This window comes from Podarcis tiliguerta (assembly GCF_965153285.1).
Source record: "Podarcis tiliguerta genome assembly, chromosome: 8".
NCBI lineage: Eukaryota > Metazoa > Chordata > Lepidosauria > Squamata > Lacertidae > Podarcis > Podarcis tiliguerta.
The window spans coordinates 56,625,743-56,646,528 of record NC_139541.1 but is presented as its reverse complement, the minus strand read 5'-3'; the positions used below and the strand labels follow the sequence as shown (position 1 = coordinate 56,646,528).

General features: G+C 48.4%; 1 protein-coding gene and 1 long non-coding RNA gene across 4 annotated transcripts in view; one reads left to right on the top strand and one right to left on the bottom strand.

Annotated features, from left to right (window-relative positions):
• Window positions 1-1,131: 1,131 nt before the first annotated feature.
• The window catches only part of ADGRB2 (adhesion G protein-coupled receptor B2), a 157,784-nt gene continuing 138,129 nt past the window's right edge, over window positions 1,132-20,786 (bottom strand). For all 3 annotated transcript variants that reach the window (XM_083453080.1, XM_083453081.1, XM_083453079.1), the window contains exons 23-31: window positions 19,297-19,395; window positions 13,089-13,260; window positions 10,901-10,996; window positions 9,882-9,921; window positions 8,305-8,969; window positions 6,159-6,194; window positions 3,690-3,794; window positions 2,523-2,576; window positions 1,132-2,120 (exon numbers count right to left, since the gene is read on the bottom strand). In XM_083453080.1, the coding sequence (XP_083309206.1) occupies window positions 1,938-2,120; window positions 2,523-2,576; window positions 3,690-3,794; window positions 6,159-6,194; window positions 8,305-8,969; window positions 9,882-9,921; window positions 10,901-10,996; window positions 13,089-13,260; window positions 19,297-19,395 (1,450 nt within the window). In that variant the 3' untranslated portion in view covers window positions 1,132-1,937. The remainder of the gene's footprint in view (window positions 2,121-2,522; window positions 2,577-3,689; window positions 3,795-6,158; window positions 6,195-8,304; window positions 8,970-9,881; window positions 9,922-10,900; window positions 10,997-13,088; window positions 13,261-19,296; window positions 19,396-20,786) is intronic.
• LOC310683330 lies at window positions 2,127-6,152 on the top strand. The gene is made up of 3 exons (XR_014514366.1): window positions 2,127-2,266; window positions 3,160-3,251; window positions 4,979-6,152. It is a non-coding gene; the product is annotated as an uncharacterized lncRNA (long non-coding RNA).

Here is a 20,786-nt window from a genome sequence, read left to right as displayed (position 1 = left end):
ACAATTGAAGGATATTGACAAGCTAGAATGTGTGCAGAGGAGGGTGACCAAGATGGTTAAGGGTCTGGAAACCAAGCCTTCTGAGGAACAGTTCAGGGTTGTGGGTTCGAGTCCCGCATTGGGCAAAAGATTGCAAGTGGTTGGAACAGATGACCCTCTTGGTCCTTTCCAACTCTATGATTTTATGATTCTAAGTAAAATACAGTCCACTAGCCAGGTATGGTGACGCAGCTAAGGTTCAGTTAATATTTTGGTTGTACTGTCTGGTCAGAAGCCTGCATTTCAAGCATCTGGAAGGACCCCAGAGCAAGCTGGTGGGCTACATTTGGCTTAGCAGGTCCCAAACTGGGGAGGTCAGATCAAAATTGCACATGATATTACATCCCCCTTTTTAAGGAAGAACAAGCCTACCCAACCTTCCAGGCTGAAGACAGCCCAATAATATCCATTATGGAGGCTTGTTAGGGGTTTAGTAAGCCCCCAAATTTTGCTACTTCGCTGTCAATGCAAAAACCAAGGACAGCGGCTCAAGCATGAGCCAGCTTTGCTCTCTTTGAAAAGAGTGCCTTCTCAAGGCTGGAGTTCACCTATTTGGTTGAGTATTGAATTGCCATTGCATAGTTCCATTTCAGGCTGACCAGAAGATGATTTATGAAGCAGAGATTGATATTAAGTTATCTTGTTGCCGGAGTTCCATCGGAATTGCATCAGCAACAAATATAGAAGTAGAGAGTTATTCTCTTGGACTCTGCTTTTTTTCTAAAAAAAAAAAATGTTTAGGGGCACTCTCATTTTCCTACTCATATTGAAATGCTGCCCTTCAATGAGGCCAAAATTAGATTCACAAAATGTTTAGGGGTATGCGCCCCCCCCCCAAAAAAAGCACTGCTTGGACTTATTGCAAGAATATTGGACTGCTTGGCTTTGAAATATTGAGTTGTGTGTGTTATTTTGGCATTGTAAATATCATTTAAAACTCTTAAGTATTAGAAGTTGTTGAATTTTGGAACATTACTGTTAATGAATTTTCGTCAGCCATATACTGACTTGGTATAAGGCAGGGCGTCCTGTGCTTGTTCTTACATCATTGGTCAAAGAGCAGTAAAACCAAGAACGAAACAGCAGCAAAAGTTCCACAGAGTGAATGTTTTATTTCCAACAAACATAGCGCCCGCCCGGCCTGGGATAGAGCAGGTGAGGATGTGGAAGGAAGACGTGGGGAGGGTGTTCCAGGTAGGGAGGGAGACTCAGATTCAACCTGGGGCAGAATGGGGCAGAGAAGGAGCCAGGTCTTCTCCCCGTCTGCCCAGGCAGGGAGATCTGGTGCTGGAGGGAGGACGGTGCAAGGAGCCGAGTCTCAAACGGGGAGACGCAGGGCAGTGGCGACAGCTATCCCAGACTGCTGGCCGTGCACACAGTGCATGGCGTGAGGAAAGGTCCAGATAGAAAAGAGTTAAGGTTGGTTCTCTTGCCCCCAAGTGGGGGGAAACCTGCCCCTGCCCCTCCAAGTCCTGAGGCCGGAACAGCTGCTGGCGTGATTGTGTGAGCGCTTTTGGATCCTGGCGGTGAATCACTGCACGGGGACAAAGAGGGGCTGGCAGAAGGTGTGTGTCTTTCTCTCTGTGTGTGAATGCCTCCCCGCCTCATCATGACCTCCAAGTGGAGCAAGTGCTTATGTGGGGTGTGTGCATGGCTGTGCCTTTGTGACACTTCGGGAGGGTGCAGCTCCTGCTATCCCGCCCCGTCTCCTCCTCCTCCTGAGGACCATCTAAAGAGGTGGCCACTGTTTCCAAAACTGCCCCCCTCCTCAGTAAAACCGCCGGAAGGGGATGGAGCTGTCTTTTCTTTTTGTCTTCTTTTTCCAAAGTGTCAGTGTGAAAATATATATATATATTTATATATATTTATAGATCGATAAATCCCAGAGTTCACGAGGCTCACACTTCTGTCTGGAAGTCCCCCTCGGATAGATCCAGGCTCATGCAATGCTTCTCCCAGTCGGCGGAGTGCAGCTCCAGTTTCTCCCGGTGCTTGGAGGGCAGGGAGCTCAGCGTCATGGCCTTGAAGGTGCTCCAAGACTTCTGCTTCTGCTGCCGGCTCTCTGGGCTGGTGACTTCCTGCTGGGGAAAGAAGAGAGAGCGAAGGGGAGGGGTGCTGTTAGGCTACAGAGTGAAAAATAATCCACACAAGATACACAGAGCGGCTTCCGCTGAAAATGGCTGGCCCAGAAATGACTGTAGCAGAGCACATACAAGGATGCCTCCAGGTGGGACTGGAATCCTGTCCAAAACCCTTCATAGCATGACTGTGGTATTCTCTACATATAGCAATTGCCTATGCCAAGGCTCTCTGGTGTCCTGTGGACTCAGCAATAGCTTTAGAAGCTACAGATGCTCCTCTTGATGGCTTTGGCCTGTTTCCTACTTTGTATATTAGGTGACCAGCACCAGCAAATCCTCTCCCATAATGCCTCTCTCTTCTTCCTTCCTCTCTCCCGTTATCAAAGGATAACAAAAACTTACGCCAGGCATATTCTTTTCCCCACTCCCTGAAGAGACGCTCCACCGCTTTTCTCTCTGTGTGAGAACAACAAGAAGAATTAAGCCCATAGACTATGCCTCCCCTCCCACTCTGTGATCCAACTCAACCTGGGCCCAAACTGTGGTATTTCATGGTGTGGAATTCAGCAGTGTGGCATTCAGCAGTGTGTCATTCAGCAGTGTGGAATTCAGCAGTGTGTAAGCAGTGTGGATGGTTGGGGTTGGTCAGGGGGAAACAGCAGAAAAAGTACAGATGGTGACAGTTCAGTTAGAGCCAGAATACATGTCAGAGAAGCACAGTGACCCTTTTCCGATAGCAGTGATAAGTGCCAATCAATTTGGCAATGCTGGGTTAATTATTTACTGTTTTATTTCTTAAAATACATTCAAGGACCCCAAAGTGGTTTATAGAACAAAATTCATCATTCAAGTGTTAAGAGCATAAAATCTAAATAAAATCAACAACAAACTCTAAACAATGCTGGGGATATGTACATTATCTAAGATTGGCCAATAATGTAGTTGCAGAAAAGCCCAAGCAAACAAATGGGTTGGATGCAATGCTAGTCCTGTTTGGAGTTAATGGACATGACTAACTTAAGTTCTTTAACTTCAGCAGGTCAACTCTGAGTAAAACTTAGTTGGATACAACCCAATGTCCTCTTAGCTGCCTTCAGAAACACCCTACTGTGGATGCCTCCTATATAGCAGGTGAGTATAGTATTGGGAAAGAAAACCATTGTCTCTATTCAGACCCAAAGAATTTCAATTCTGTTCATCAAGAAGTGGACTCTATTGGTCCATAATAAGATTCCTAGTTTTTAAGGTGTCATGAGACTCTTTTTTTATCTTTCATAGTTAAATGCAACTTTCTTTAAAAAAAAATATCAGTGGTCATCCTGTCCAAACGAACCCCAAATGTGAAATCTGTGTTGCACCAATTAAATTATTTCAGCTGCCCTGACTTCTGCATATGCTCAGGAGCATTATGATGTCACAAGTTCCAGAGGCATTCAAAACAGGTGCTGAGTTTGAACCACACACCCCACCCCTGACAATCAGATTAAGCCCTGCTCAATACTATTGCCAGATGCTCTCCGAGCCTTAATGAGGAAGGATTTTGTTCCTTTGCTTTCCTCCTATTCTTACCTTTGCTGCGTTGGTAGCTGGAGCCCGATACCGGTCCAGTGTGTGGAATTTTTGATTCAGCTCGTGGTAAAGTTCTGAGTGGCGCTTTCTTGTATGCATGACTTTCTGCAGATTTTTAATCAACAAGTCCCAATAGGGGAGGGAGAGAGAGCAGAGAAAGAGCAGAGAAGTCAGTGGGCACAGGAGTTCATCTCCCCAAAGCAACTCTGTATGGTTCAAAGCACATGAAATGTGAGGAGCCCCTTGCCCATCCCAGCCTGAGCCTTGAACTCCTTTGGCAGCCTTAAGCCAGCACTTGCTTGTGTAGCAGGAGTGGAGAACCTCATGTGGGCTTCTGCAGATTCCTCCTCTGTTCACATCCCTCCTGCACACCCTCCTCCCCAGACACTTTTGCTTGCAGAGCAGGAAGATGCTGCATTAGACCATTGGTCCTTCCAGCTCAGCATTCTCTGAACTGTGATAATGCTTTTTGTGTATGTGTATGTAAGCTCTGACATTTACATGGCTGGAATGTACGTTAATGCTAAAAAAAGAGAGAAGAAGAGTCACCTCCATTGCTCCACCCACCTTTTTGCCTTTCACCCTGGCAGGTTCCCCTCACCCCAGAAGGTTGTCCGGAAGGGAATACAGCCCTTAGGCTGAAAAATGCCCCGCATCCTTGTTGCAGATGATGAGGATGATCAGTACTGGTCAACATTGCAGGGCTGTTCTGAAGATTTTTGAACCGGAAGAGTTTTGTGCTCTTAAGGGAAAATCTCTTTATTTCCCCAGATGAGGTGAGCTGGGATGACCAATAATATACTAACAATAAATACATCATCCTGATTAGTGTGGCACAAGGAGTAGCCACTTAGATAACAAGCATGAAGCAAACTCCATCATAGAACTGTAAAGTTGGAAGGGACCAAGAGGGTCATCTACTCTAACCTCTGCAATATATCCTTTTAGTTTTTGAAGGGGAAATTCAAAAGCATTGTTGAATTTCCACTCACAAAGAACCGGGGCTGGCTGGAGGCAGGCAGTAGTTTTTAAGAGAGCTTTAGGCGGTCTGAAAGAGGCATTGTTCCCTGTGGTTTTCTCATTCCTTGTGTCCTGTTGTGGTCTCAGGCTGTTGCAGGTTCCTGAAGCACTACAAAGCCTAGCAAATTCTATTCACAGGATGAGGTGGGTGCAGCCTGGAAGGTTCTTATCATACCTTGTGTCAATGCTCTGGAAAGTTATTGCCTCTCCCCTGCTGGATGTTAAGTGGCTGGCAGGATGGCCCAGAGTGTTGTTTTTCTTTTCCTCAGATCAACGACCAGAGAGTCTGTCAGGTCAACGTTTATGGGCGGAAATCAGTTGATGATGAGCCTTTAAGGCTGGCTGGAGCTGCACCCCACTATCAAACCTTTCACAGTAAGTGGAAGGATATTACCTCTTCCCCCATAAACTCAGCTAAAATACTCGCATCTCTGGCTCCGGCATTTTAATCAACTGCTAACGCTCTTTATTGCCTGTTATAAAACTTGGGGGCCTATTTCATCAGATTATGCTTAAATCAGAACCAGGAAAAGAGGCTTGAGAGAGGAAATAAACAAAATGGGTATTGCGGTGCCTTTCCCCTTCCTCATGCATGACATATGAGACTTTCCAGAAACTAGCTGGGCTTCTGAGAAGAGAAAGCCTTAAGTAAAGGGGTGGGGTGGGGGTTCGCTCCCCAATCCTGTTTTGTCTCCTTACATACCCATACACCAGCTGGCCAAAACCTTCTCTAACTTGTCACATGATTAGTTGTGCTCATGACTGCATTGGAGTGGTTACACATGGTGCTGCTTTCAACTGTTTGTGTAGTTTTGGGATGGAGATACTGCTTTGTTTCCCATCAGTGCATGTCCCATAACTTCCTGCCAAAATCCTGTAACTTGCTATGTCACACACATTCCATTTTGCTTGTTTTGCCCTGCTTTTCTGGCACTGTAGTGCAAGAGATCCCTCTCCAGACTAGCAACAATGATATAACACTAGGAAAGCATTGCAGAACAACTAATAAAGTAGAATGATGTGTGGATGGTCCCGTATAAATCCACCACTAACAAACTATTGCTGTATTAAGGACAGCTTGCAAAATATACCCAACAACAACAAGAGTCTGGAGGTGCATGCCATATATCCAGACTACAAACCTAATTGGTTTGAGACCAGTATCACTGACACAACCTTCCTCCAAAGAATCCTGGGAACTCTTGCTTGACATGAATAGCTAGAAATTCATAGGCCTCCTGGGCTCAGAACTACACTTCCTGAGGTTCTGTGGGGCGAGTGTTGGAGAGGGAATTATTCTTAAACCAGTTTAAGTCTGTAACAAACTGAAACTGATAGAGATCTGTATCATATAGACATCTGCTGTGCAGAGCACAAGAATAATCTCGTTGGGGCAAAGGAGGTCTCTTTGCAACATCAGGAAGAAGAGAAGACTGGGCAGGCACTTACCTCGAAATCCAGGTCAGAGTACCGCAGTCTTTTTCTCTGGGGAGGGATGTAGGCATATCACAAAGGAAATGGATGCAAAAAAGGAAAAAAAGGAAGGGAGGGAAAGAAGCCTTTACTAATTTGTTCAGCATTTAGAGATACAAAGTTCTGGAGAGCACATGTATGGGAGGAGGGCAAGCCCCCAAAGCCTAATAGCACATAGGGAAGAAAGGAGGCCCATCAACATGACTTGGGATGGGAGGATTGGAGTACAAATCTGTCAAAGTATTTTAGGAGGAAGAGGAGAAAGGAAGACCCAAGCAAGTATGACAGCAGCACAAAAGCAACGAGAGGCAAGGGTCCCAACCCAAAATTCCTGAGACAGTTTGACTGGCACTTCCTGTTTCCAGCTGAGTAGAGAGATTCAGGTAGCAACCAAATGGGAATTGACCCATGCAATGGTTACAATGCTTAGGACTTTTCGGTTTGGGGGAAAAGATGAGTAAGAAGAGGCATGATAGGGCAGCATAAAATTATGCTTGGTGTGGCTAAAGGGTTCCCCCCTCCCTATTTCATAATTGTAGAGTTTGGGCCCATCCAATGAAGCTCAACGCTGGAAGGCACAGGGTAGATAGACAAAAGAAAAGTATTTCTTCACACAGCACATAGTTTAAATCACAACTGGGGGGATCGCCAATGCACCCAGGTCCTGCTTTCAGCTTCACATAGGCACCTGGTTGACCACTGTGAGATCAGTATATAGATGGGCCATTGGCCTGATGCTGCAGCCGTGTTCTTCTTAGGTTCTTATTGGTAGCTGAGAAACTCTTCCACTCCCCCAGAAAGCCACATTTCTCTTCCCACATTGGAAAAGCTGCTGCCTGTGGCTTTGCACAAAAACTGTGGGCGCACATGTGTGTGTTCATTAGCAACTGCCGGTGAGCTGAAGCCAGCTCTTAATTAATGGGAGGTTATTCCCACAATCAGCTTTGTCTGCAGTGACTTCTTTTCTCCTTTGAAAGGCCAGACTTGAGGGTGGAAACCCCCCAAAATCTGCCTTTTCACAGCTGCAGGGAATCTGTTTTGCAAACAAAGTGGGGGGTGGGAAAGGACACTGAGCAAATGCTACATTTGGTGAAGAGTGGAGAAAAAGAGATGAAGCAAAACCCAGCTGGTCTCCATACTGATCTGTAGGGTCCTTTGGAGGATAGAAATGAGTGCCAAAGTGGGAAGGGGAAAGGCACCTTCCATGCTGATCATGAAAGTCTGAATGGGAACTTCTGCCTACTGCAGTAGCCTTTGGCAACCCGATGCCCTCCAGATTTTTGGACTATAACTCCCATCAGCCACATTCCAAAGCATCTGTAGGGAACCAGGATGGCAAAGGCTGTACTACAGAAAGAACGCTCTCCCTCCACACAATTCTTAACCCTTGCTGCTTGCTGCCGGCACCTCAACTTTCAATGGGTGTAGTGATGCTACAAACTTAAAAATAACGTCACAATTGCTCACCTGTGGAACCCTGGGGACTGTAGCTGTGCAAGAACTAGGCTTGTGTACCAGCACTTTCATTATAGTGCTGTTTCCAGGATTCTTTTTTTGGAGCTGGGGAGCTATGACGCTAAATTGACATAATTCAGCATTCTTTGCTGCAGATTGGCCTTTACATCCTTTGGAACATTCCTCAGCCATTGCATTAATTCATGCACACTCCCCTCTTTTGTGGCACCTTGTATTCATGCTCAAGCCACCAACTTGTGCATCCTTCTATAGATTTACCTGCACAGACATAGATTTTACCCACGCACCCTCTCTTCTAGCGGGTGCATAATTTATTCTTTTTGTAAACCGCTTTGAGGTTTAATTACAATCAAGCGGTATATACATCTTTTCAAACAAATAAATCAATAAAGTGGTGGCCTGCAGATAAATACAGATGTAGGCATCCAGACTCGATGCCCATTCCCACTTCAAGAAAGCACCGTCTACACCAGCCTTGCTCCCATCAGCTACAGACAGCACAGCACTGTATTGGCCAGAGCCGATGGAAGTTGCCATCCAACATACTTGGTGGGTTCTACATTGGGGGAGGCTGGCCTGCATGTCCACTGCCTCTGCATGTCATCAAACAGGCTCCCGGCCTGCTCCCGCCCACTGCCGCTCTTACCTCCAGGGAGCCCACCTTCATGGCGGAGCCAGGCACAGTGCGTGGCATGGTGCGGCTGCGCTCCGACAGCTCTGAGGCCAAGATCTGCCGTACTGTCGGGTGCTGCTTGAACTGGAGGCCGTAGGGGTGCTTGACTGTCCCGTACGGCTGGTTCAGGTTCACGTTGATGTGGTCCATGGAGGCAAAGCTGGGGTAGGCTTCGGCTTCCATGGGGTGGCGGCCCTTGGCCAGGCCCGGCGCGTCATCCAGTTTAATGTTGAGCTTGCCCTCCTCCCTGGTGAAGGGCTTAAGGCTCACTGTCCGCCGTGGCAGCACCATGTAGTTGCTCTCCAGGGTGGCCTCCTGTGGCCGCAGCCACCCATAGTCCAACTGCCGCAGGCTGCTGTCACCACACAGGTACACCGCACCCCGAGCTGGATCCAGGTTGACGTCCTTCTTGGCAGGAGGGTCGTTGAGCTCGTTGAGCCCTTTCACCACGTTGTGTGTCATTTTGGGCACCTGGACCAGGATGGAAGTGGGTGGGATATTCCCAGGAAGGGTGGAGAAGCCCAGGCTGCCCTCGGAGCTGGTGTTGAGCTTCGGATCCTCGTCCCCGTCCAGGGAGATGCGTGACAAAGTGCTCGTGATGGTGGCTGGGTTGCACGTGTTAACCTCTTTGAAGAGGACTGGGAGGGAAGCGGACAGTCAAATGGAACATGAAACAGTTTCTGGGAGAATTAAGGGGAGCACCTGCACTTAGGGAATGCTTCAGTCTGTGGGTTTGGGGCCGGGTGGGAAGGAAGAAAGGTGGAAAAGTCCCTTTAGCGGGAACGCTTCTCAGCCTGAAGAGCACACCAGGGGAGGGTGTTAGCTGGCGCTGTTGTCATGAATGGAGGTAACCAGAGCGGTTTTTCCAGGAACCTGGAGATCCGGGTTTGCTTAAAGAATGGCAGGCCAGAAGAACCTGGAAGATGAGGTGGAACTGTCTCTGGGCACCTCTGGGCATGCAAAAGCTGCAAGCTGGCATTTGCTATCCTGGTGCCCTCCCAATGTTTTGGTTTTCAGTTCTCGTCAGCTCCAGACAACATAACTATACAATGCTGGGGGAGATGACAGCATGGTCATGCTGGCTGGGGCTGATGGGAACTGGCTGTGGAAAATATCTGGAGGGGACCAGGTTGGCAAAGACCACAGAAGTGAAACTGTGAGCTGGGTAGATGACGTGGGACAGGGGAGTTCCTTGTGGCCAGTTGTGAATACTGGTGTGGGTGATTAATCGGAAGCCCCCTAAGCCTTAAGCTGGAAACTCATGGGACTGACAGCTAGTCTCTTTTGTCACCAGCTTGACCTAGCCCTTCCTATTTCCTTCCTGCCTGTGGGATGTGCTGTTCCTGGGGGCCTCAGGGGCTGGTTGCCCAGCAAAGAACCATTCTTGCCAAAAACTATGCTCCTGATCCCTCTTCCCTATGGAGGCCCATGTTCTACAGTGTCCTCAAAAAGAACTTTAACTGGCCCCTTCCCTATTTGGTGATAAGCTCTTCCCAAAGCCTCCCTGGCTGACCCATATGGGTGCCAGAGAGAAAGGAAGAGGGACTCACCTGTCTGACACGCCAGGTCAACATCCTTTTCAAAATCTGTCTATAAAAACACAGAAAGAGGGGGAGAAAGGGAGAGAACGAAAGAGAGACAAGAGAGGAAGCGAGAGGAAGAGACAGAGAGAAGGTGGGAGTGGAGAAATGAATGCATCGTGGGCAACAAAGGTGGCTCAGTGATGTTCCTTAGCTTTGAGCCTTTCAAGAGGCATAAATAATATGCTGGATAAGGAAGACCAAATGCTTTTTTGAACATTTTTAGCGAGTTGCTGCCAACTACGTTCTACTCAGAGCACTCAAGGAAATCAGTGGGCTAAGTTAGTCAATGCCTCTACTCTGCGTAGGCCTAGGATTGACTAAAACACTTTGTGTTGGTGATGCCATATAAAACCCACTCACCCAACCAAGCTCAAATGATTGTGCTGTATTTTCCTGTTCATACACAACCTGGTGGTGTTAAAATCTGACAACTGATATATATACACATACAGTATCAAAGATGGACATGCCTAATCCAAAATGGCAGCATTTCCAAAATGGCAAGTTTTGCCACCTTGGATGTGTTGAAAGGCTAAAACATAGTGGCCAAGGGCTTGAGCTATGCAAGCCAGTGATTAAGTCTCAGTAAACATAACCTCCCTAGATCAGTCTTCCCTAACCTGGTGCCCTCCAGATGTTTTGGACTAGGACACCCATCAGCCCCAGTCCCCCTTTGTGTCTCCTCTGTAAGAAAAATAACATTAGCTTAGGCCACAGAGCACTTGTAAGAATCACTGACAGCATATGTGAAAACACTTGTGGGAAGCACTATATAAGCACGGACCATTCCTTGCTGTGTGTGCCCAGAAAGGTTCTAGATCATGTCAGCATCAGCCCTGCGAATATCCCATCAAGGAGGACTCAGCCAAAACAAGCTTGTGAAGGCCTAGAAGGGGATGCGCGCGGGGGGGAGTGCAACACCCTTTGTGTACATGCGACTGGTTCTCCCTCCCCCACCCTACAACATGGGCCCCACACTCACTCACCATGATCTGGACTTGCCCATTCTTGCAGGAGTCAGGGGAGTTCTCATTCTCGTCACTCTTGCACACTCCGATCTGGCACTTCACCACATCTTGTACCTGGGAGAGGTACAGACAGGCAATGTGGTCTCAAGTCTCTGGAGGCCTCAGACCTTCTCCCTCACTCTGGCTCCTGTTCTGTTGCTACTTCCCCCACCAACCAGAGCCAACACTGGCAGTAGAGAGGATCAGGTTCCATCTCCGCCTGTTAGCTAGACCAGGGGTGGGAAACCTTTTCAAACACCGAGGGCCACATTCCCTCGTAGGCAACCTTTCGGGAGCCGCATGCCAGTGACTGCGGGGGGGGGGAGATGCAGAAGTGGGCGGAGCAAAATGGAGGTGCATGAGCTGTGGGCGGCATGTGCTTGGGGAGGGCTTTGCATCAGTTTCTGCTTCCAATCATGCGGCAACAAATTTCCTATTGCTGCCTATACACTGTTACCTTGGGAGTATTTGTGAGCTAGCATCAAGCTCCCTTCAACCCCTCCTCCCCCCAATGCTTTTGTTTATTAGTCTGCATAAATTGTGACTTGCTCAGCTTGCGTGCCTAAAGCACACCAGCCATTTCGGACGAGCTTTTTAGCACCCCGGTGCCAGCCTTAATGCCGCTGAGCGACCAAATCTGTGGCAAGGACATGGCTGTTACTAGCTCCTCGCTCCTGACAGGAGAGTGAGGAATGTGGAATGCAGCTGGCAGCAGCGGGCATTGCATGGGCCACCTCTGCGGGGCCTGTGCTTTATGTTTATGGAGCAGTTGCTCACCACCCATCGGGCGAAGATAAATGGGGGAGTGTAAAAAGTCAAGGGTAGGGAGAAAAACTCTGGCCTGCAGAGTGCATATGGATGAAATACGAAGAAGGTTGTCTCCATGTAGGCTGAGGGAAATGTAGCCAATTCTCCACCCATGTCCCAGGCAGCCATTAATTGGACTGACTGATTTAGAACCCAAGCAAATGAAAGTGGCTTGGGATGGCAAAGGCCGTTTATTTATTTTTTGCTTCATAAAAAATATATACTGCTTTGATAGTAGGGAAAAACCTCAAAGCTTTGAACAGTGGGGTGTGTGTGGAATAAATACATTGGGGGGATTCTCCTTCCCTGTGTCCCATCAAAACGACTGCCCCATCTGTGTAGGTCAGGGGTGGGTAACCTCAGGCCCAGGGTCCAAATGCGGCCCTCCAGGCCTCTCCATCAGGTCCATGGACTGCCAGGCCACACCCTTCTATGGCTCTGTTTGCCCACCAGGTGTGCAGGTGTAAACGTCTCGACTGTGCATGGCTTGCATGTAGGCTATGTAACTGCTATTTCTCCCACTTTTTAACCTCTGGCTACATCTACCACTGGTATGTGGCCCCTGGAAGGCTGCCCCTGAGGGAATGTGGCCTATGGCCTGCAAGAGGTTGTTCACCTCAGTGCAGAACAGTGATTCCCAAATGCTAGATAGGAGAGGTCGACTTATTATCTAAATGAAAACTGGAAAAACCTGCTGTTCTTAAAGCTAAGCTGAAATGTTCCATCCCCAGGAAAAATGGGAGCACCAGCAGGGGCAGACTTAAGTGGTTTTTATTTGGAGGGGATGTCAAAAAGTTCTCTGTATATGAATTTATTGTCAGAGAAGGAAAAAGGCTCGAGGGTTGTTGTTGTTTTTTAGATGCCTGTTAAACCAGCCTAATTTTGAGAGGCTACAAATTGGAGAAATGTATTATTACATCCCACTTTTTTATTTCAAGGTGGGGTGCATGGCTCCCCCCCCCCCCCATTTTATCATCACAAGAACCCTGTGAGGTACGTTAGGCAGAGAAATGATGACTGGCCCTGGTCACCCAATGAGATTCAAACCCCTGGTATGTCGTGCCCTAGCCCAATGCTCTAACCACTACACAACAACAGCTCTTGGAGAGGAGGCACCCATCAGTTCGTTAGAGCGTGCTACTGATAATGCCAAGGTTGCAGGTTCAATCCCCATAGGGTCTACCAGCACATTCCTGCATCTTGGTACTGCATCCAAGGATCCCCTACAATTCTATGATTCTTTTATCTCTCCTTCATGTGTTTTGTGGTTGTCTGTTAAAATAACAACTCAGGAAAGAGAAAGCACAGCAGGAGGACACCCAATGAAAGTCCCAGCACATTGGCAGTGCATGTCGCCCACCTCTCTGCGCAGAAAGCAGTGGACCGTGATGATGACGAAGCCCTGGACCGAGTTGAAGACTGCAAAGAGGACCTGGAAGAGGATGGAGCGCCGGTCGGTCATGGCGAGCACAGCCGACATCCAGGTGAGCGCCAGCAGGGGAAGGACCACGCAGGAGCTCCATAGCGATGCCCTGGGAGGGGGGCGGGAGGGGAGAAGGTGTGAGAGAGAGGTGCAGGAGCCAATCACAAAGGAGAAGGGGAATGCACACAGGCCGGGTCACCCATGCCACCCGACAAGAGCCCCTTTGCATACGATTGGTAGGTGACCAAAGGAGTTTGGGAGGGGGCAGAAGGTGATGGCAGGAAGCAGTTTGGTGCTGGCAGATGAGCATACATTAAGCAACATGGCAGAGGGTGGAGGGTTCCAGGAACATACGGATCTGTTCAGTTATGCTTATATTTCTAGAGAGATGTTTGGGCTCTGTGCAGACACCATGAAAAATGTATGGGCTCCCTGCTTCCTTCAGTGAAGGAACACACTCTGCACCTGGTCAGAGGCATTGCCCACTTGTCCCTTAAGGCTCTATGTTGCAGCATGGCAGTTAGATACACCCTCCCATGTCTAGTGGATTCTGGTGGCCTTTAATGATGAGGAAGACCAAGATTCCCCTGCATCTAGCAGCTCAGTTATTTTCCTTTCCTTCATTTTTTAACGACCTCAGCCTTGTCTCAGCCACATCTCAGCTTCTTACCTCAGTCGCCCAACCCACCCTAACTTATCTGCCACATAGTTTTGCCTGTCTGGGCAACAGCCACATGGCTTCTGCACCTTTTCCTTGCAAGTACACCAGGGGTTGCTAAACCCCAGTTCAAGGGGCCTGATCTGCCACACTGCCTGCCATTTTTTCTGCTCCACCCTCTGCAGCACCTAACAATTGTGGGGGTGGCAACAACAACAAAAATCAGATCTGGGGGAAAAATTGGCTCCTCCATGCATACCAGTATCCTGATGGGGACGCAAACCACCTCCTTCCCTGGTCATTAGAGTGATCATTTGATGACAAGGGAGGGTGCAGTAACCCATGTCCTCAGCTGATCTTCCTGGATTAGATGAGAAACGGGGGCTGTGTGCACCCTGTAAGAGTTAGGGGTGTCCACACTGACTTCTGGCATGTGGTCCCTGGAGGGTGGACCAAAGGTAAACATGGCCCTCAGGCCACAAATTGTTAGCCACCCATGTAAGGTAAAGCTAAAGGGACCCCTGCCCATTAGGTCCAGTCGTGACCGACTCTGGGGTTGCGGCGCTCATCTCACTTTATTGGCCGAGGGAGCCGGCGTACAGTTTCCGGGTCATGTGGCCAGCATGACTAAGCCGCTTCTGGCAACCTGAGCAGCACACGGAAATGCCGTTTACCTTCCCGCCGGAACGGTACCTATTTATCTACTTGCATTTTGACGTGCTTTCGAACTGCTAGGTTGGCAGGAGCAGGGACCGAGCAATGGGAGCTCACCCCGTTGCGGGGATTCAAACTGCTGACCTTCTGATCGGCAAGTCCTGGGCTCTGTGGTTTAACCCACATCCCAGCCACCCCTGTAGTAAGTAATAAATAAATGTAATTGCAGCCTTGGCATTGGCAGGGTCCCGGTATCCAAGAACTGGGGCAAAAGAGGCAGCTGACCTGGGATTTGAATTTCTGTGAGGCCTATGCATTAGCTCCCAGCTCTGTCTACACTGACTGGGCACCCTCCTGAGGTTTATTTCTTCAGTGACCCCATTGGTAAGATTGTGGGTCAAACTAGACAAGCTGGTGAGAGATCCATAAGCAGCTTTTTCAATAGGATGTAGGCTTCACAGAGGCCCAGAAAGGGACTGACGACTGGGTAGGCCAGGAGGTTAAGGAATAACTGCACCCTTTGCCCTCACCATACCCCACCCCACAATCCAATGAGTGTGGTACCCAGTGCTTCCCCCCTCCCCTTAAAAAGGTTTGGGGGTACTCTCATTTCGACTCAAGAAAATCACCATTTTATAGTTCAAATTGGGTAAAAGAAGTTCAGTAAATGGACAAAAGTAAAAAGATTCACAAAATGTTTAGGGGGTATGCGTCTCCCTGCGTCGCCCCAGAAAAAAGCACTGGCTGTACCACATTTTCTCTAGAGGTATCCTAATTGTTAAGAAGGAGTTGTCTTGCAACACGACAGCACTTTTCTTTTTCTAAGATGAGAACTGTCCATATCAAAACGGCTCTAGCAGAGACATAGCACCTCCTCCCTAAATTGCACATCTGGTCACATTTGAGTGGGGTGAGGAGAAATGTAAAAATAAAATTCGTTTTAGAACTGCTGTTTAACTCCATGCACATTGCCCTCTTTGCCTTTCCAGATCAAAATGGAAAATTTTCCCAGATGTGATGGATTCCCTTCATTTTCTCTCTGTCATGCAGAGAGAGAAAGAGAGAGAGATGAGAAAAGGGAGGCAGCCGCAGCTCATGCATGTGATTAATTAGACCTAACTATCTTTTAATTCTAACGTCTCCTCTTGTGCTTCGCTCGGCTGTTAAAGGCTCATTATAGGAAATGCAAGGAAACAGGGAGAATGTTCCTGGCAATATAATCGGGAGAAGACACTGTGAAGGGGAAGCGGATGGAACCAAGTGGCGCCTATTGCCAGTTTGCCAAACATGACCTGAAGGTTTGTTTCCACCAGTGCATTTTGTCTTTTGCATAGTCCCTCGCTCCCCAAATTGTTGAGCGTCCTGATTTTGGTCTTGCAAGAAAGCGCAGCCCGCCAGGCAAGGCTCCTGCACAAGCCTTGTCAAGGGCAGGACAGACAGAACTATAAGTAAGGATGCCATGGAATCCAGTCGTAAATGGAAATGGGGACAGAAACTTCCGTAACTCACATGTTTTGTGCAAGGTCTGAAACAGAAACCATGCAAGCAAACACAAGCGGAAGTGGCTATTGTTCTTTCTTCAGCCCACAAACGTTATGTTAAAAATTACATTCTTTTCTGCAGTGTTTGTGACGTTTCCCTTCCGTTGAAATGCATCAGAATTAATTATGTCAGTTTTGGCTAACGCTGATAGTGAGAAATATAATGTAGGTTTTAGTGGAAGCCAAACTGTAGAGGAACGGAAATGGAGCTGATTGCAATGGACAGGGCCAGTCACTGACATTGCTGTAACTTTAAGAACTTCTGCTTGGGCTATTTCCTCCTCCCTCCCCGTTCCCCCTTTTTCATGTGACATGATGTCTCTTCAGTCTGTGAGCTGAAGGGCTCAGACCCCCTTAGAAATGATTTTTGCCTACCACTCTGGGAGCCTCCCTGGCTATAATGGGCGGGGCATAAATGCTTTAAATAGATAAATAAGAAAGGCTCATTAAGATGAATGGGAGCTGTGCTGAAGCGTGAGAGTGCTCTGGGTGCTCAGCTTCTCATTTTTACTACATTTAGTTTGTCCCACTTCCACATAGGCTGGTTGTTTAAATTTTAAGTAAGCCCATGTGAAAATATGTGTGCATTTTTGTGCACGTTAATCTTGACATGTTCCCTATGTCTAGAATATGCATTTTTTGCAACCAAATCCCACCTGAATATGGGAACCTGGTGGTCTTCCAGATGTTGGTGGGCTCTTAACTCCCATCATCCATGACCACTGGCCATACTGGCTGGAGCTGGTGGGAGTCGGAGTCCAACAACATCTGGAGGGCCACCAGTTTCCTACTACATTTGCTTGTCTGTCCTCCCCCCCCCCCTTTCTCTTTCATTCAGAGAAGAGCAAATTCTGAAGCAGAGCTGTGTTTCAGTTTGCGTACCGTTTCAGGAAGTGCAAATGTGGCAGGTTCACATTAAAATGCAAACAGAATGGATTTCTGTCCCATCCCTGGTGGGTGCCAACCGGGCCTAATTCTAGAGGCTTATAAGAATAATCAATTTGCAAGAGGAGATGGAGGAACTCCATGCTGCCCAATTCTCCCCTCCCCCCGGGTAGGTTGGACAAGCTGGTACATGGTTTCTGCCCTGCTGCCAAAATAATTTCCATCTGAAGCAATTCACACATAAGGGGATTTTTCAAAAAGTGCTTCTTCAGCAAGGTGGTTTTTGTGTGTGTGTGTGTTTTTACTGCCTTTAAAAATTAAAAAACCCTTAAGCCACAGTCACTTCGCTTCCCTGCTCATCTCCCTGGAGCAAGCCCAGATGCCGCTGGCAACAGACCTGGGAGCAGAAGAGCAACTGATGGCAGCGGAGTCAGTGTGTGTGTGGGGGGGGGGTGTAGTTTAGCCTCAGGGCCTTGCAGGTACTGAGGAAGAGCAGGTGGCTCACAGTCCTTCCTGGTGAAGAGAGCAGAAAGGAGCAGAGTGACATTCTATGGCTCTACTACTGCAGCTGTTATATTGAAGAGCTCGGCCCAAACGTAATGCAGCGTCTGGGATTGCCTTGTGGGCACCCTAAAAGGACAGTAAACGAACAGTTCTTCAATTCATTAGATTTTTAAAAAATAGTTTTTGAAAGTGTCTTTTTTTTTAAAAAAAAAATGACCTGAAGGAGTTTTGACAGTTCAGTGGAGAGAAGATTCGGAGGTGATAAATTCAACTGCACAAGCATCCCTCTCGACTGCCATTGCCATTTGGGTGAAGGCCAGACCTACTGGCTGCTTCTTGCAAATAGTTTTGGCAGTGCTGAAAAACATCTTCCATTTCAAAAAATAAAATAAATAAATGATGTTGATTTTTCAGCACTACTGGCAAATGAAGTTTTTCCTCTGTTCTTTAAACTGCCTTCTCTTACGAACGTCCTGCATGACATCATGGAGCTAAATTCTGCATCATCAACATCATGACATCTCATTTGCTGCACGATCTAGGTCTGCAACCTGGTGTCTTCCAGATGTTTTGGCCTACAACTCCCATCAGATGTGCTGGTTAGGGCTGGTGAGAGTTATGGTCCAAATCATCAGGAGGACACCATGCGGGGGGATGCTGATCTAGGTGACAGATTCAGGAAGGAGGAGGTAGTTGAAGCACCCTAGGAAAGGCAGCACAAAGGTGAAAACAGCCACGTGAAGGGACTATGGAGCCACCACACAGGGCACAGGCCACTTGTAGAGCCTCGGTGCTTTGGGGGATGAAGTTCCACCCCACTGAAATGGCAGCTTCCAGCCTGAAATCAAGAAGCCCTGGTTTGGCAAGGAAAGAAGAGGTTTCAGTGGTGGAAAAGCATATGTGCTCTGCATGCAAAGGTCCAAAGTTCAATCTATGACCACTGGCGGAGGAACGGGAGTGTGGGGGGAGCGGACCGCCCCCAGCACCACTATTCCGGTAAGGTGCCATCGCAGTGGGCCCCCTGGACACATGCCACACACACACACCCCCCACACCAGGTGCATTGCCCTCACAGGTGGGCAGCCCCTCCCCCGCCTGCTCTCTGCCCCCGGTAGTGGAGCATGCAGCTTCACCACTCTCTATGGCATCTCAAAGATTGAGGATCACAGGAATTCAGAAAACAGAGACCTTGGGAATTGGTTGCCAGCCAGAGTAGACAATAGTATGTGGTGGGGGAGGGGAATTGGATCTGGCCCATGAGCTGCATGTCCTTACCTCCCCCAGCCCCAGAGGGGCCAAGCTAAACAGGTAGATGGGGTCACCCCCCCTCCCTGCCATCTGACAGCAGATCCATTTCCCTTGGCCTAATCACAGCAGTGCTTGTGAAGGTGCAGCACTTCCAAAGTACCAACAAGCAGCTGATCATTGTTGCTCAGGGCTTTCTTTTTAGGTAACTGTGCAAGCCCTACTTTTGACATGAGCCACGTCTTTACCTGCCCCTTACCCAGTGTCACATAGGAGCAGGTGGGTGTGACTTGGCTGAAACAGCCTTGTGGGCTGAATGGGGAGGTTTGGTGGACCTAATGAGATTCGGAGGCTGGAGGTTCCCCATCACTGCTCCATGGTATCCATCAACCGGCACTATAAAGAGGCTCCACAGCATCAAAAGTAATTGCTAGCCAAGGAATTGCGCCTTAAGTAAACGTTAGCAGTTCCCGTGAGAGCAGGTGACATTTCTAACTGTAAAATTACAGAGCCCAGCCAAGTGAAAGAAAAATTTAGCACCCATCAACATGCACTGTCAACAAAGCAGCCAGAGAGAGAGAGAGAGAGAGAGAGAAAGAGAGAGAGAGAAGGCAGCCAGCAGAGCAAGTGCGTGAGGAGGACAGAGAGAGAGACTAACATGGCGCTGTTGGCAGTGGCGGTGGGCAGGGCTGTGCTGGAGACCACACCGCACTTGGTACATTTCAAGAGCAGGCTGCTACACGGGGGATCCTTGAAGCTGAGAGTGGTCCCCGTTCCACACCGACCAACATGCATTATGTTGCACCCACCAGCCCATCAAGGTGTGGAAGGGAAGAGGCACAGCAAGAAGACAAAGTAGCCAGAAGGAAAAGGAGGTGACAAGGCAACAAGATCAACAGGAGGAGGAATGGGGAGAAAGCAATTGAGGAGGGGGAAAGAGAAGAGAGAGAGAAAGAGAGAGCTGGGTTAGTTGCAGGAAGCACGGCTTGTTAATGGCCAGCATGAAGCAAGGCAGGCAGAAATTCCAAGGGCAGGATTTAGCCCCTTTGGCAGGTGCTGAAGAGGCGGGGAAAGGCTGCCTTTTTGGGAGAGAGGGTGGACTTGGCATTGTCCCTCTTCTATCTCAAGCTGTGCCATACATACTGGCATTCCAGGCAGAGGCTGAGCCCTCCTCCCTGCCACGCCACCATCAACTGCAGCTCTGCTGCCCCAGAAGCTTTGAATGAGGTGTTCCTAAAATGAGGGTTTGAGCTTTTTGCCACTTTGTGTGTGAGAGACAGAGGCTGTACGATCAGGGCAGGAACACTCTACACAGTGGGCCACTGATGTCTGCACATGGCAAAAATGGCACTTTGAGGGTGAGCAGAGCTCTGACTCTCAATGTAGACCTGGGCAATTTGGGCACCCAACCCTCTAAGATTGGCTTGCGCAGCCGAGCCCTGCTGATGACAGGAATGCCGCTTGCCCCAGTGTCTCATCCCCAAAATAAATTTGGATTTTTGAGTGTGCATTACTTAATAAGCTTTTCAAAAGATTGATTTGCTCAAAAATCCCATTTAGGGGCCGCTCCCCATTTCCTTGAAGGCCTTATTCTGGAGAAGGACAAGCAGATAATGAGTTCTCATCAACATGCAGCCAATGCACAGTGGGCCTTTTCCCACTGGGGATTGTGGGGCTGTTGATCCTGAGCAGGAAATGCCATTCCCTGGGAGGGTTTATGTTCAAGGGAGCCCTTCAATGCACTTTACCCTCCTCCCTTCTTCATGGTAAGAGGCTGCCAGGGAAATACAGTGCTGGGATATTAGTCAGTTCCACTCTGAGTCAGACTCTATTCAAAGAGGGGCCTTGAACAATTTACAGTGGCCCGCCTCATTCAAGTTGAAAGTGTTCTTTCAAACCTCCCCCATTTCCAAAAGTAATTTTATGCACACGCATTTATGCATGCATGCACAGACTCACATATGTGCACATTCCCATTCATTATTTTAATCTCTCTAGGACTCAAAATAGGAAGGGAAAGTAGAGTAGATGTTTTATTGCCATCATTAACTCTGAGCAAAGCCGCCATGGGGTGACTTTAGCGGTGCATTTTTTCAGGACTCGCTTTCTCAACCTAAACCCACTGTTCTCAGCTGAGCCAGCCAGTGT